The sequence below is a fragment of the Coregonus clupeaformis genome, chromosome 17, assembly GCF_020615455.1.
Source record: "Coregonus clupeaformis isolate EN_2021a chromosome 17, ASM2061545v1, whole genome shotgun sequence".
Lineage (NCBI taxonomy): Eukaryota > Metazoa > Chordata > Actinopteri > Salmoniformes > Salmonidae > Coregonus > Coregonus clupeaformis.
The window spans coordinates 33,784,231-33,797,624 of NC_059208.1; the positions used below are offsets into that span (position 1 = coordinate 33,784,231).

Consider the following 13,394-nt stretch of genomic DNA (forward strand, 5'->3'; position numbering starts at 1 on the left):
CCGAGCCGACAGAATGGTGTGCCGCTACATGAGGAGAGCAGCAAGCTGACTACATTCATTACCCCTTTTGGGAGATACCACTTCAAACATCTCCCGTTCGGGATAACCAGTGCCTACGAGAATTTACAAAGGAAAATGAATGAAACTCTGCAAGGGCTCGAGGGTGTGGCTATATACACTACCAGTCAAAAGTTTGGACACACCTACTCATTCCAGGGTTTCTCTTTATTTTTACTATTTTCTACATTGTAGAATAATATTGAAGACATCAAAACTATGAAATAACACATATGGAATCATGTAGTAACCAAAAAAGTGTTAAACAAATCAAAATATATTCTATATTTGAGATTCTTCAAATAGACACCCTTTGCCTTGATGACAGCTAAAACACTCTTGGCATTCTCTCAACCAGCTTCATGAGGTAGTCACCTGGAATGCATTTCAATTAACAGGTGTGCCTTCTTAAAAGTTAATTTGTGGAATTTCTTTCCATCTTAATGTGTTTGAGCCAATCAGTTGTGTTGTGACAAGGTAGAGTGGGTATACAGAAGATAGCCCTATTTGGTTAAAGACCAAGTCCATATTATGGCAAGAATAGCTCAAATAAGCAAAGAGAAACGACAGTCCATTAAGATATGAAGGTCAGTCAATACGGAACATTTCAAGAACTTTGAAAGTGCAGTCGCAAAAACCATCAAGCGCTATGATGAAACTGGCTCTCATGACGACCGCCACAGGAATGGAAGACCCAGAGTTACCTCTGCTGCAGAGGATAAGTTCATTAGAATTGCCAGCCTCAGAAATTGCAGCCGAAATAAATGCTTCACGGAGTTCAAGTCACAGACACATCTCAACATCAACTGTTCAGAGGGGACTGTGTGAATCAGGCCTTCATGGTCGAATTGCTGCAAAGAAACCACTACTTAAAGGACACCAATAAGAAGAAGAGATCTGCTTGGGCCAAGAAACACGAGCAATGGACATTATACCGGTGGAAATTTGTCCTTTGGTCTGGAGTCCAAATTGGAGATTTTTGGTTCCAACTGCTGTGCCTTTGTGAGATGCGGTGTGGGTGAACAGATGATCTCCGCATGTGTAGTTCCCACCGTAAAGCATGTGATGTGGAAAATAATCACTATACTTTATTATAGAGAGAAGGATCAGGACAACTGTCACTTCCTTGGAAGAGAATCTGAAACCAAACTGGCCTGACCAGGAAAAGGTCAGACAGGCAAATGCTGCTGCAAACTGGAAGCAGGCGTTTTACTACGACTGCAGGAATGGAGTTAGAAACCTTCCATTACTGAGCCCTGGGGACACAGTGCTCATGAAACTTGATGGACAAAAACACTGGAGGACACCAGCTGTTGTTCAAGGCCCCAGCTCCACCCCATGGTCATACCGGGTGGAAACTGCCCAAGGGGGGCAGTTCAGAAGGAACAGGCGCAATCTACAGCTAGTGACAAACACAACGACACCAGACCAGGTCACAGAGACTGTGCCCATGACCTCTGAGGTGTCTGGTGAGTCAGGGGAGACACAAACGGTTTCTCCTCACAGGGACGTGACTCTTCCACAAACAGGAATAGGAACTAATGCCACAGTCATGTTCATATAATCTCAGACATAAATTACTGCAGTTTAAGACCATCCATAGAACGTACTATATGCCAGTGAAACTGAAAATCATGCACTCAGAAATTGTATTATTCTGCTAGAGGTGTAAAGCACAAAAGGGGACATATTTGCATATGTTGTGGTCTTGTGAAGGCTGGCTGAAAGAGTATGTTCTTTTACCTCAGCATGTCTACAGATTCTCCCTTCTCCCTGTTTTTGTTTGCTTGGAAATGTTGCTACTGGAGACTGTTATCAGAAGAAACTGTGTAACCTAGCATTTATAGTGGCTAATAAATGCATTGCCATGAATTGGAAGGTTGGTTATCCTCCCACAATGTATAGAAGAAATGTCAAGTTATGTACAGTATCACTAGATTTATTTTAAGATTAAGGGTATACAGTGCAACTTTCATAAGGTCTGGTTGGATGCCTTATATGGAATACTGTACAACAAAAGGAGTCTGTATTGAAAACATGCCCACGTCAGGGGAGATACCTATTTAGGCAATCCCTAGCTGCTGGGCTGCTCAGTCCTGGCCCTGGGGGTCTGCTGTACTGCTGGCCTTGGCCTAATACACCTGAAACCAATAATGTATGTTTCACTAAGATCCTAAAGCTGAGTGGGGTGTGTTGGGTTGAGGGACTACAGGGTCGTGGACCCCTAGGGGCTATATTGTGTGCAAGTAAAAATAACTCCACAGTACTATGATATGAATTATATGGAGGGTGTACTGTTTATGTGTGTTAATGTGTAGGTGTATGTGTGTTTTCATTCAACTTTTGTATTCCAAACCTTTCCCCTGAGATATAAAAAAAAAAGATGGAGTGGGTAGCGGTTGTTAACCGTGATGCAATGGATATTGAAGCAAGCATCCCAGATGCTTGCCGTAGTTTTGAAGTAATCGCGAAAAAACAGGCCTTATTTTAGGGCATTTTTCACCCTGCCAGCACCTATTAGTTATATTGAGCACTGGCGTGGCACTAACTCGCCTTCCGATTGTTCTACGTCACAATGGCAGCTTCCCTATTGTTAACCTTGGCGGTGTACGTCAGGTTACGGCTACGGCTACGGCTACGGCTACGGCTACGGCTACGGCTACGGCTACGGCTACGGCTACGGCTACGGCTACGGCTACGGCTACGGCTACGGCTACGGCTATGGCTACTTCGTGAGTGCATGAGCTCACTGTTCGCATGGGTACACGTTGTGGTGACCCACAGTGCTAGAGATAGCTGGTGCATAGCCATCAAGCATTAAACATTTTCTGATCATGGTTAACCATATATTTCTTTCTGAAAAAGGTGTAAAACCTAAACAAAACACATGTCCCTGAAATATTTTTCAAGATGTGGGCGATTTAAACTGCCAGAAGACATTTTTTTATCAAGAAATAACCCTTCTCTGTCACACCCTGATCTGTTTCACCTGTCTTGTGCTTGTCTCCACCCCCCTCCAGGTGTCTCCCATTTTCCCCATTATCCCCTGTTTATTTATGCCTGCGTTTTCTGTTTGTCTGTTGCCAGTTCGTCTTGTCTCGTAAGGCTACCGGCATGTTTTTCCGTACTCCTGTTTTCTCTAGGCCCTGTTTTCTAGTCCTCCCGGTTCTGACCATTTTCTGCCTGCCCTGACCCTGAGCCCGCCTGCCATACCATTCTGCCTGCCCTGACCCCGAGCCTGCCTGCTGTCCTGTACCTATCTGACTCTGACCTGGTTTATGAACTTCTGCCTGCCCTGACCCTGAGCCTGCCTGCCTCCCTGTACCCGTCAGACTCGGAACTGGTTACGAACCTCTGCCTGTCCTTGACCTGCTCTTTGCCTGCCTCCTGTGGTTTAATAAACTACTCTGTGTATTGAACCTTCCGTCTCCTGTGTCTGCATCTGGGTCATATCCTGAGTCGTTTTATTCTCTTTTTTTACGATTTGTTGTAAATTTGATATGCATCAAAATCTGTTCGTTAGTAGGCATCGAATTGAGGGAATGCTGCGCAAGTTCACTGAGTTGCAAACCAAATGGATAGGTCTAGCTCATTGATTTGTAGATCTGACGCAGTTGCTGCCTCATATTATGAGCCTAGCAAGTGTCGCAAAGGAGGTATGTAGTACCTCAGAAGGCCACAGGGAGGAGCAAGAGAGCTATAAACCCTTGCTGTTTTTTGCCTTAAAACCCCTACATTTACATTTACATTTTAGTCATTTAGCAGACGCTCTTATCCAGAGCGATTTACAGTTAGTGAGTGCATATATTTTTCATACTGGCCCCCCGTGGGAAAACCTAAACCTAACCCTAGGTGTAACCTAGTTTAACCTTAACCTTACGTATAACCTAGTTTAGCCCTAACCCCTAACCCTAGGTATAACCTAATTTAGCCTTAACCCTAATTCTGGGGTAGGGTAGCCAAGAACACTATTAGAAACTATTTTAGTAATAATATTATGTTAGTAAATACCATTATATTACTAAATAGCATTTTCATTGTTATAAAAAAAAAAATTGAAACCTATTTAAGCATTTATTTTTTGTTATTAGTTATTTTATTATATTTATTATTGCAAGGCAGAACACTTGATAATCAAGCCACTTTTTTATGTGTTTTGAACTAGTAACCTCTATGTGAAAGTCCAGCAATTGGCATGGGATAGGTGGGGCAGGTTTGAGACTGATCTCAGGAATTAATAAGAAAAATACAATTTATTTCTCAGCTGCCTCATGTGAATTAATAACTTTTAATTGCTAAATATTTCCAATAGATGGCAGCATAAGACCACGATGCATCAGTTATATGCTACAAGCAGCAATGATTTTCTAAAATGGTCACTGATTACTTTAGATTCTTCAAATAGCCACCATTTTCCTTGATGACAGCTTTGCACACTCTTAGCATTCTCTCAACCAGCTTCACCTGGAATGATTTTCCAACAGCCTTGAAGGAGTCCCCACACATGCTGAGCACTTGTTGGCTGCTTTTCCTTCACTCTGCGGTCCGACTCATCCCAAACCATCTCAATTGGGTTGAGGTCGGGGGGATTGTGGAGGCAAGTTCCTCTGATGCAGCAATCCATCACTCTCCTTCTTGGTAAAATAGCCCTTACACAGCCTGGAGGTGTGTTGGGTTATTGTCCTGTTGAAAAACAAATGATAGCCCCACTAAGCCCAACCAGATGGGATGGCATATCGCTGCAGAATGCTGTGGTAGCCATGCTGGTTAAGTGTGCCTTGAATTCTAAATAAATCACAGACAGTTTCACCAGCAAAGCACCCCCCACACCATAACACCTCCTCTTCCATGCTTTACAGTGGGAACTACATATGCGGAGGTCGTCCGTTCAACCACACCGCGTCTCACAAAGACACGGCGGTTGGAACCAAAATCTAAAATTTGGACACCAGACCAAAGGACACATTTCCACCGGTCTAGTGTCCATTGCTCGTGTTTCTTGGCCCAAGCAGGTCTCTTCTTATTATTGGTGTCCTTTAGTAGTGGTTTCTTTGCAGCATTTAGACCATGAAGGCCTGATTCACACAGTCCCCTCTGAACAGTTGATGTTGAGATGTGTCTGTTACTTGAACTCTGTGAAACATTTATTTGGGCTGCAATTTCTGAGGGTTAACTCTGGGTCTTCCATTCCTGTGGTGGTTCTCATGTGAGCCAGTTTCATCATAGTGCTTGCACTTGAAGAAAAGTTATTGAAATGTTCCATATTGACTGACCTTTATGTCTTAAAGTAATGATGGACTGTCGTTTCTCTTTGCTTATTTGAGCTGTTCTGGCCATAATATGGACTTGGTCTTTTACCAAATAGGGTAAAAGACCAAGTCCATATTATAAATAAATATATACATAGTCACATTCACTATTGACTTTGGGATATATTAACCAGTTTTCCAAAGACACTATTGTGTTATACAGTTTTAAACAGTTTTTATGTACAGAGGAAGGATACATGAACCTGCTCTCAGAATATCTCTCTCAGACTGAAGAGCAGGCAGACCAACTTTCCAAATAGGAGAGAAGCAGTCAAAACCCACTAGCTGTTCTTTCTAGGAAAAAAAAAAAATGGTATGTCTGAAGACCTCTCGTATTGCCAACCTTACTACAATGGCAGCAAATATTTTTATGAATTCGACAACACATAATGAAAGGAAACTTTATTAATATCACACCTTTTCTGAAGTGAATGGTTTCACCCACTACTCTGCCCGTGAACGGCGGTGTTCTTTGATATCTACATTGAGCGCAGTGCGAGCGAGGTTGATGGAAACTCTAAATTTTTACTTTGTCACACTCACCCCCTCAGAATTCCATCAACCCATACAGACCTTAAATACACATTACTAGGGCGGGGACTTTAAACCTGTTAAAGAATACCTGAAGGGGTAAACCTTAGCCATGAGCTGTCCATAGGACTGTACAAAACATTGTACAAAGGAATAACGTGTCTAACAAGCATTTTCATAGCGTCAACAAGTCTCTTTACTGGTCTAACAACCCTTCTGTACTTGTACATGTCACACTACCCTCCCTTAAAGGATTCTTAGAGCTTTGTGAATTTACTGTATCGAGGGAGTTGTCCTTAACACTGTCTTTTAGGGGAGATAGCCTGCTGCTTCGGGCCTGTTCACTTGGGCCAACTTCACTGATCCTGGTACTATTCTGGGTGGGCGATTTGCTTGTTTGAACTTGATCACTTGGGACAAAGTCACTGACCCTTATACTGCTCTTGGAGGGTGTTTCTATCTCATCAGCCAAGGGTTCAAGCTATCATCCTCAGAGTGGGAAGGGTCTCCTTCTGGGTCTCTGTCACTAATGCTCGGAAATTCGGGAATGCTCCATGTGACCAGAGTCACTTCTTCTAGATTCCTGCTCATATTCAGCATCTCCCATTGACTCGGTTTCTCCATTACTCTTTTGTCCTATCAACGAGGACCCGGAGGCGTCCATAGCATCATTGAATACTTTTGGACTGACTGCGGAGGATCCAGACTGCAGTTCTCTGGTCATCACTGCCCCCATCCACATCCAGTAGTGGTTTGGTCTCATAGTTCTGGCATCTGCAAAACTCTCCTCTGAAAGGATGGAGGGAACGGTTGTATCCTCTTCAGCCTCTCCAATCGGAAGAAAGTTCACAGGAAGTAAGAAGTTGCGGTGTACAACCTTGCTCTTGTCTGTGGAAGGGTTGACTACTCTGTAGATGTGCAGATCTGGGTTGCTCCAGCTGATGACATAGATGGTAGATTCCCACACATCTGCCAATTTCCGTTTGCCCAGTTCTTTCTGGTTGACTAAGACAACTTTGTCACCGACCTCCAGTGTGCATCCTCTCACCTTCTTAACATATTCTCTTGCCTGCTTCTTCTGTGCCTTTTGATGTGTTCTTCTGTGCGTCACGCACTGCCTCCTGAAGATCTCTTTGAAAGGAGTCTACAAATTCGCTGTAGCCCAAAACGGTCTCGTCTCTCAGAATACTTCCAAACATAGCATCGACCGGTAGCTGTGGGGTCCACCCAAACATTTAGGAAAATGGGGCGAACCCGGTTGTCTCATGTACGGTACAGTTATATGCAAACGTGAGGCCATTTCTCTTTCGTCCGTGGAGGCAAGGCTCAAATCATATTCCCCAAAGTACGATTCAATCTTTGTTTGCCCATTGTACATTGGGTGATACAGAGTTGTGTGAGATTTCTTCACTCCTGCCAAGTCCATTAGCTCTGATATCAGCTTGCTCTCAAAGTTGTCCCCTTGGTCGCTTAAAAGACGCAGAGGAAAACTGTAAATACAGAAAAAGTTGTTCCACAGTTTCTGGGCAACTTGTTTTGCTGTCTGATTTGTGCAAGGGAAGGCAAGAGCTACTTTGGTAAAATGGTCTGTTACTACTAGTATGTCAATACTCTCTCCATCCTTTCCTTCAGCCGACCAGAAATTGATACAGACCAACTCTAGTGGCGCACTTGTCTTAATCGATTCAAGAGGAGCTCTTGCACATTCTCTGCTGTGACTTGTTGAGTGGTACCATCCCTGACGAATGGTACACGGCTGAGTAAGTTGGCGGGTATGTTCTGTGGACCAGATATGTATTTCAGATCAAAGTCATACGGGGCTAGCTTCGTCACCCACCTCTGCTCGCAGGCATCAAGTTTAGGCTTTGTCAGTATGTGATTGATCTGTCAGGACAGTAAACTGGGCACCCTTTAGCCAGTGACAAAAATATTCACATGCAGCCCATTTCAATGCAAGAAACTCTAGACGATGGGTTGGATATCTTGCTTGGGATTTGTTGAGGGATTTACTAGCAAACGCAATGGGTCTACATTTATCTCGCCCTCTGGGATCTGGCTCAGAACAGCACCTAGGCCGTAAATTGAAGCATCAGTCGAAAGTATGAAGGGTTTACTGAAGTCTGGGTGCGCTAAAACTACAGCGTTTATCACAGCTGCTTTTAACTCATCAAAGGCAAGTTTACACTCACTCGTCCTGTCTTCAGGTGTCAGCCTCCAGGACGGCCTACTCTGTTAAACAGTACAGTGGCTTGCCGATTTTTGAAAACCCTTTAATAAAGTGGGAGTAACAGTTAATCATTCCGGGAAATGACTGGACCCTCTTCAGTGCAGGGTTTTCCCATCCATATCCATGAGATCAGCGGATGTCATCTCACTGATGGCCGTCACTTTTCCCTCGTCAGTCTGGATCCCATGAGATATCACATGGCCCAAGAATTTCACAGAATGCCTAAGGAAGTGGCACTTCTTTGGGTCAAGCTTCAAGTTGTTGTTTGAGAGTCTACTGAAAACCATCTCCAACCGTTCAGGTGCTTCTTGTTCATTTTTACCAAAGACTGGTAAGTAATCTAGATAGCACAAAAGGGAGAGATAGTTCTGGTCCCCAAAGATTGACATCATCATCCTGGCAAATGTAGCTGGGCTGTTGCAGAGCAACTGAGCCATTCTGTTATATTTGAAAAGGCCCTGGTGTGGTAACGGCTGTGTATTTACGATCCTGTTCATGTATGGGAATATTGTAAAATCCCGATGTCAGATCCATTGTGCTGAAAAGGCAGTTTCCGCCCAATGACGCCAGTGCATCGGCTTGATTTGGTAGGGGATAAGCATCCTTCTCAGTTCTCGTGTTGAGCCATCGGAAATCTGTACAGATTCTGAGTTCAACATTTGGTTTCAGACAAGAACGAGAGGGGATGCCCACTCACTATTCGATTTCCTGAGAATGTCACGTCCTTCCATTTCTTCCAAGGTTTGATTCAGTTTTTGGAAGTCACATGGAAGTCTGAAAGGCCTTTCATCTTTTGTCTTGCTTCGCCACAGTCCAGTTTCCCTCTGGAAAATTTGCCCTATTTGGTAAAAGACCAAGTCCATATTATGGCAAGAACAGCTCAAATAAGCAAAGAGAAACAACAGTCCATCATTACATTAAGACATGAAGGTCAGTCAATACGGAACATTTCAAGAACTTTGAAAGTTTCTTCAAGTGCAGTCGCAAAAACCATCAAGCGCTATGATGGAACTGGCTCTCATGAGGACCGCCACAGGAATGGAAGACCCAGAGTTACTTCTGCTGCAGAGGATAAGTTCATTAGCGTTACCAGCTGCAGAAATTGCAGCCCAAATAAATACTTCACAGAGTTCAAGTTACAGACACATCTCAACATCAACTGTTCAGAGGAGACTGTGAATCAGGCCTTCATGGTCGAATTGCTGCAAAGAAACCACTACTCAAGGACACCAATAAGAAGAAGAGACTTGCTTGGGCCAAGAAACACGAGCAATGGACATTAGACTGGTGGAAATGTGTCCTTTAGTCTGGAGTTAAATTGGAGATTTTTGGTTCTAACCGCCGTGTCTTTGTGACACACGGTGTGGGTGAACGGATGATCTCCGCATGTGTATTTCCCACCCTAAAGCATGGAGGAGGAGGTGTTATTTTGTGGGGGGTGCTTTGCTGGTGACACTGTCTGTGATTTATTTAGAATTCAAGGCACACTTAACCAGCATGGCTACCACAGCATATATTTTGATTTGTTTAACACTTTTTTGGTTACTACGTGATTCCATATGTGTTATTTCATAGTTTTGATGTCTTCACTATTATTCTACAATGTAGAAAATAATAAAAATAAAGAAAAACCCTTGAATGAGTAGGTGTTCTAAAACGTTTTACCGGTAGTGTATACACAGTGCATTTGGAAAGTATTCAGACCACTTTACTTTTTCCACATTTTGTTACGTTATGCCTTATTCGAAAATGGACTATATAAATACAAACCCTCATCAATCGACACACAATACCCCATAATGACAAAGACATTTTATTTTATTTTGTGCAAATGTATTAAAAATAAAAAACAGAAATACCTTATTTACATAAGCATTCAGACCCTTTGCTATGAGACTCGAAATTGAACTCAGGTGCATCCTGTTTCCGTTGATCATCCTATGTTTCTACAACTTGATTGGAGTCCACCTGTGGTAAATTCAATTGATTGGACATGATTTGGAAAGGCACACACCTGATTATATAAGGTCCCACAGTTGACAGTGCATGTCAGAGCAAAAACCAAGCCATGATGTCGAAGGAATTGTCCGTAGAGCTCCGAGACAGGATTGTGTCGAGGCACAGATCTGGGGAAGGGTACAAAACATTTCTGCAGCATTGAAGGTCCCCAAGAACACAGTGGCCTCCATCATTCTTAAATGGAAGAAATTTGGAACCACTAACACTCTTCCTAGAGCTGGCTGCCCGGCCAAACTGAGCAATCGGGGGAGAACGGCCTTGGTCAGGGAGGTGACCAACAACCCGATGGTCATTCTGACAGAGCTCCAGAGTTCCTCTGTGGAGATGGGAAAACCTTCTAGAAGGACAACCATCTCTGCAGGACTCCACCAAGCCACTCCTCAGTAAAAGGCAAATGACAGCCCGCTTGGAGTTTGCCAAAAGGCACCTAAAGGACTCTGACCATGAGAAACAAGATTCTCTGGTCTGATGAAACCAAGATTGAACTCTTTGGCCTGAATGCCAAGTGTCACGTCTGGAGGAAACCTGGCACCATCCCTACGGTGAAGCATGGTGGTGGCAGCATCATGCTGTGGGGATGTTTTTCAGCAGCAGGGACTGGGAGACTAGTCAGGATTGAGGGAAAGATGAATGGAGCAAAGTACAGGGAGATCCTTGATGAAAACCTGCTCCAGAGCGCTCAGGACCTCAGACTGGGTTGAAGGTTCACCTCCCAACAGGACAACGACCCTAAGCACACAGCCAAGACAATGCAGGAGTGGCTTTGGGACAAGTCTCTGAATGTCCTTGAGTGGCCCAGCCAGAGCCCAGACTTGAACCCGATCTAACATCTCTGGAGAGACCTGAAAATAGCTGTGCAGCGACACTCCCCATCCAACCTGACAGAGCTTGAGAGGATCTGCAGAGAAGAATGGGAGAAACTCCCCAAATACAGGTGTGCCAAGCTTGTAGCGTAATACCCAAGAAGACTCGAGGATGTAATTGTTGCCAAAGGTGCTTCAACAAAGTACTGAGTAAAGGGTCTGAATACTTTTGTAAATGTGATATTTCACTTTATTACATTTATTTATTTATAAAAACCTGTTTTTGCTTTGTCATTATGGGGTATTTTGTGTAACAAAATGTGGAAAAAGTCAAGGGGTCTGAATACTTTCCGAATGCACTGTATACTGTATGTGTCAAAGATCTGTGGTTAGCTAGGTGCTTATGAAAATTAGCCAGATAACCAACGACGGTAGTTACATGTACAACGCACGTTACCTGCCTTACAAGTAAAAAGAAAACCAGCATAGGCTAGCATAATGACTGTTGTGACCTTTTTATTGACAAGTCTTTAGTGAGCTAGTTAATGTTAGCTCACAGTTTGTGTAGTCATACTTTTTAACGTGGTGACATGCTAGCTAGCGTTAGTCCACCAGGGAAGGGATATTTAGCTAGCTAGTTAACGTTAACTCACCGTTCATGTAGTCAGACTTGCTAGCTAACGTTAGGCCAGCACCATGGCAAGGACAGTTGGTTAGCTAGCATGTCACCACTTAGAAAAGTCTGACTACAAGAACGGTGAGCTAATGTTAACTAGCTAGCTAGCTAAACATCACCTGGTGGGCTAGCCAGTTAGGCACCTTGGTTGGCTAGTTAGCTACATTAGCTAAAGTTGAAATGGTTTTGTTCCACAAGTGCATCTGTTGTACATGACTAATCAAATGACCTGTGAAGTCAGTTAGAAATGTCAGCAGGGATGGAAATTAAGCTATTTTTTCGACTGGGCTAGTAGACAATGCCACAGATTTAGGACCTGAATGTTACCAGGGCTAGTAGAAATTGTGGTCTGCTGGCCAGTGCCCAAAATCCTTATGTTCCATCTCTACATGTCAGTCCCTTTCAGACGATCCCCCTACCATTGTTGGTCCTCCTCAGTGACCTCACGGCTGAGGGTTTTAACTTTCCTCTTGAGAATTAGAATCATAAGTACAGCCATACATCTATTCACAATACTTCACCTCTTCGGGCAAATAGAACCCTAGACTCTTCAGATCATCTAGTTGAGCATTCCAGATAATTCCTCCATCCCAACAGAAACATCCCATCCACATAGTAGGATTTTAGATGTGCAAATGTTCCGTTGGGAAAGAGAAATGCCCCTGTATTTACCAGAAAAGGTAGCTCATCCACCATGGCAGAAGAGAAGATCCAGACACATCCACCATGGCAGACGATGAACTTCCAGGCCCCTCAGCCGCTGAAGAATGTAGGAGGCTGCTGTTGCACAGTTGCAGAATGTTCTCACTGAGGTGCATCTTGAGGAAACATTAGTCCAGTTGAAGGTATTCAGCATCACAGCTGTGTGATAAAGAACTTAGGATGGAAACAGGACTTCCGGACGAAGACATGTTCAACATCGTTGTTGAATACTTGGAACATTTTACATTTACATTTTAGTCATTTAGCAGACGCTCTTATCCAGAGCGACTTACAGTTAGTGAGTGCATACATTATTTTTTTACGTTACAAGGACTGCGTTGTCTACTTTGCTTTCAAGATGCTGTCATTTGAGGATCAAGTGTTTATGATACTTATGAAGTTGCGTCACAGCTACACCAACTTGCACCCGGCTCAACTGTTCCATTGTAGTGCCAGTACTGTCAGCAATGTTACCATCATGTGATCCACAAGCTGTTCCGTGTCGGAAAAAGAACCAAACGTGCTTGCCTGCCTCTTTTCAGGGGTCCAGCAGAAACTGCAGGATGATCATTCACTGTACTGACATAGAAGTTGCTTCTCAGCAAATAATAGAGAGTCATTACAGCAGAGTTACTATTATTTGAATCGAAAAGAGCAGCTTTAACTATTTTTGGAATTAAGTGACTGATTGTGACCACTAGAGTCGGAGGTAAAACACAGTTAATTCGAATATAGTGTTTATAAGTGTGATGAATGGGTTAATTCCAATTGTTACTTGTGCGCATGCGCTAGAGCATGAGGGCAGTTGGGAACATGGCTACTTAGCATTCAGTCGCATGTCATTTGTACATTTGTAACTTGGAGTTTATGTTATTAAATGTGGTAACACATTGAAAATAACCTAGGGATAAAGTCTCTTATATTTAGATATAACCAAGGTCATTACATGGTCTCAGAAGTAGATTTTGTGTAGCCCACCATCAAATCTAACGACGAGGATGACGAAATGCCCAAGTTCAACCCACCAGAGCAATTAAAGTTTGAAAGCCCCGCAGAATAGCCCTGTGTAG

General features: G+C 43.4%; 1 protein-coding gene across 1 annotated transcript in view; it reads left to right on the forward strand.

Annotated features, from left to right (window-relative positions):
- Nucleotides 1-13,394, forward strand: part of LOC123492890 (keratin-associated protein 21-1-like) — a 34,696-nt gene that overhangs the window by 2,404 nt on the left and 18,898 nt on the right. Inside the window, exons 2-3 of the mRNA XM_045226563.1 lie at nucleotides 2,674-2,789; nucleotides 3,145-3,157. Of these exons, the coding sequence (XP_045082498.1) occupies nucleotides 2,674-2,789; nucleotides 3,145-3,157 (129 nt within the window). The remainder of the gene's footprint in view (nucleotides 1-2,673; nucleotides 2,790-3,144; nucleotides 3,158-13,394) is intronic.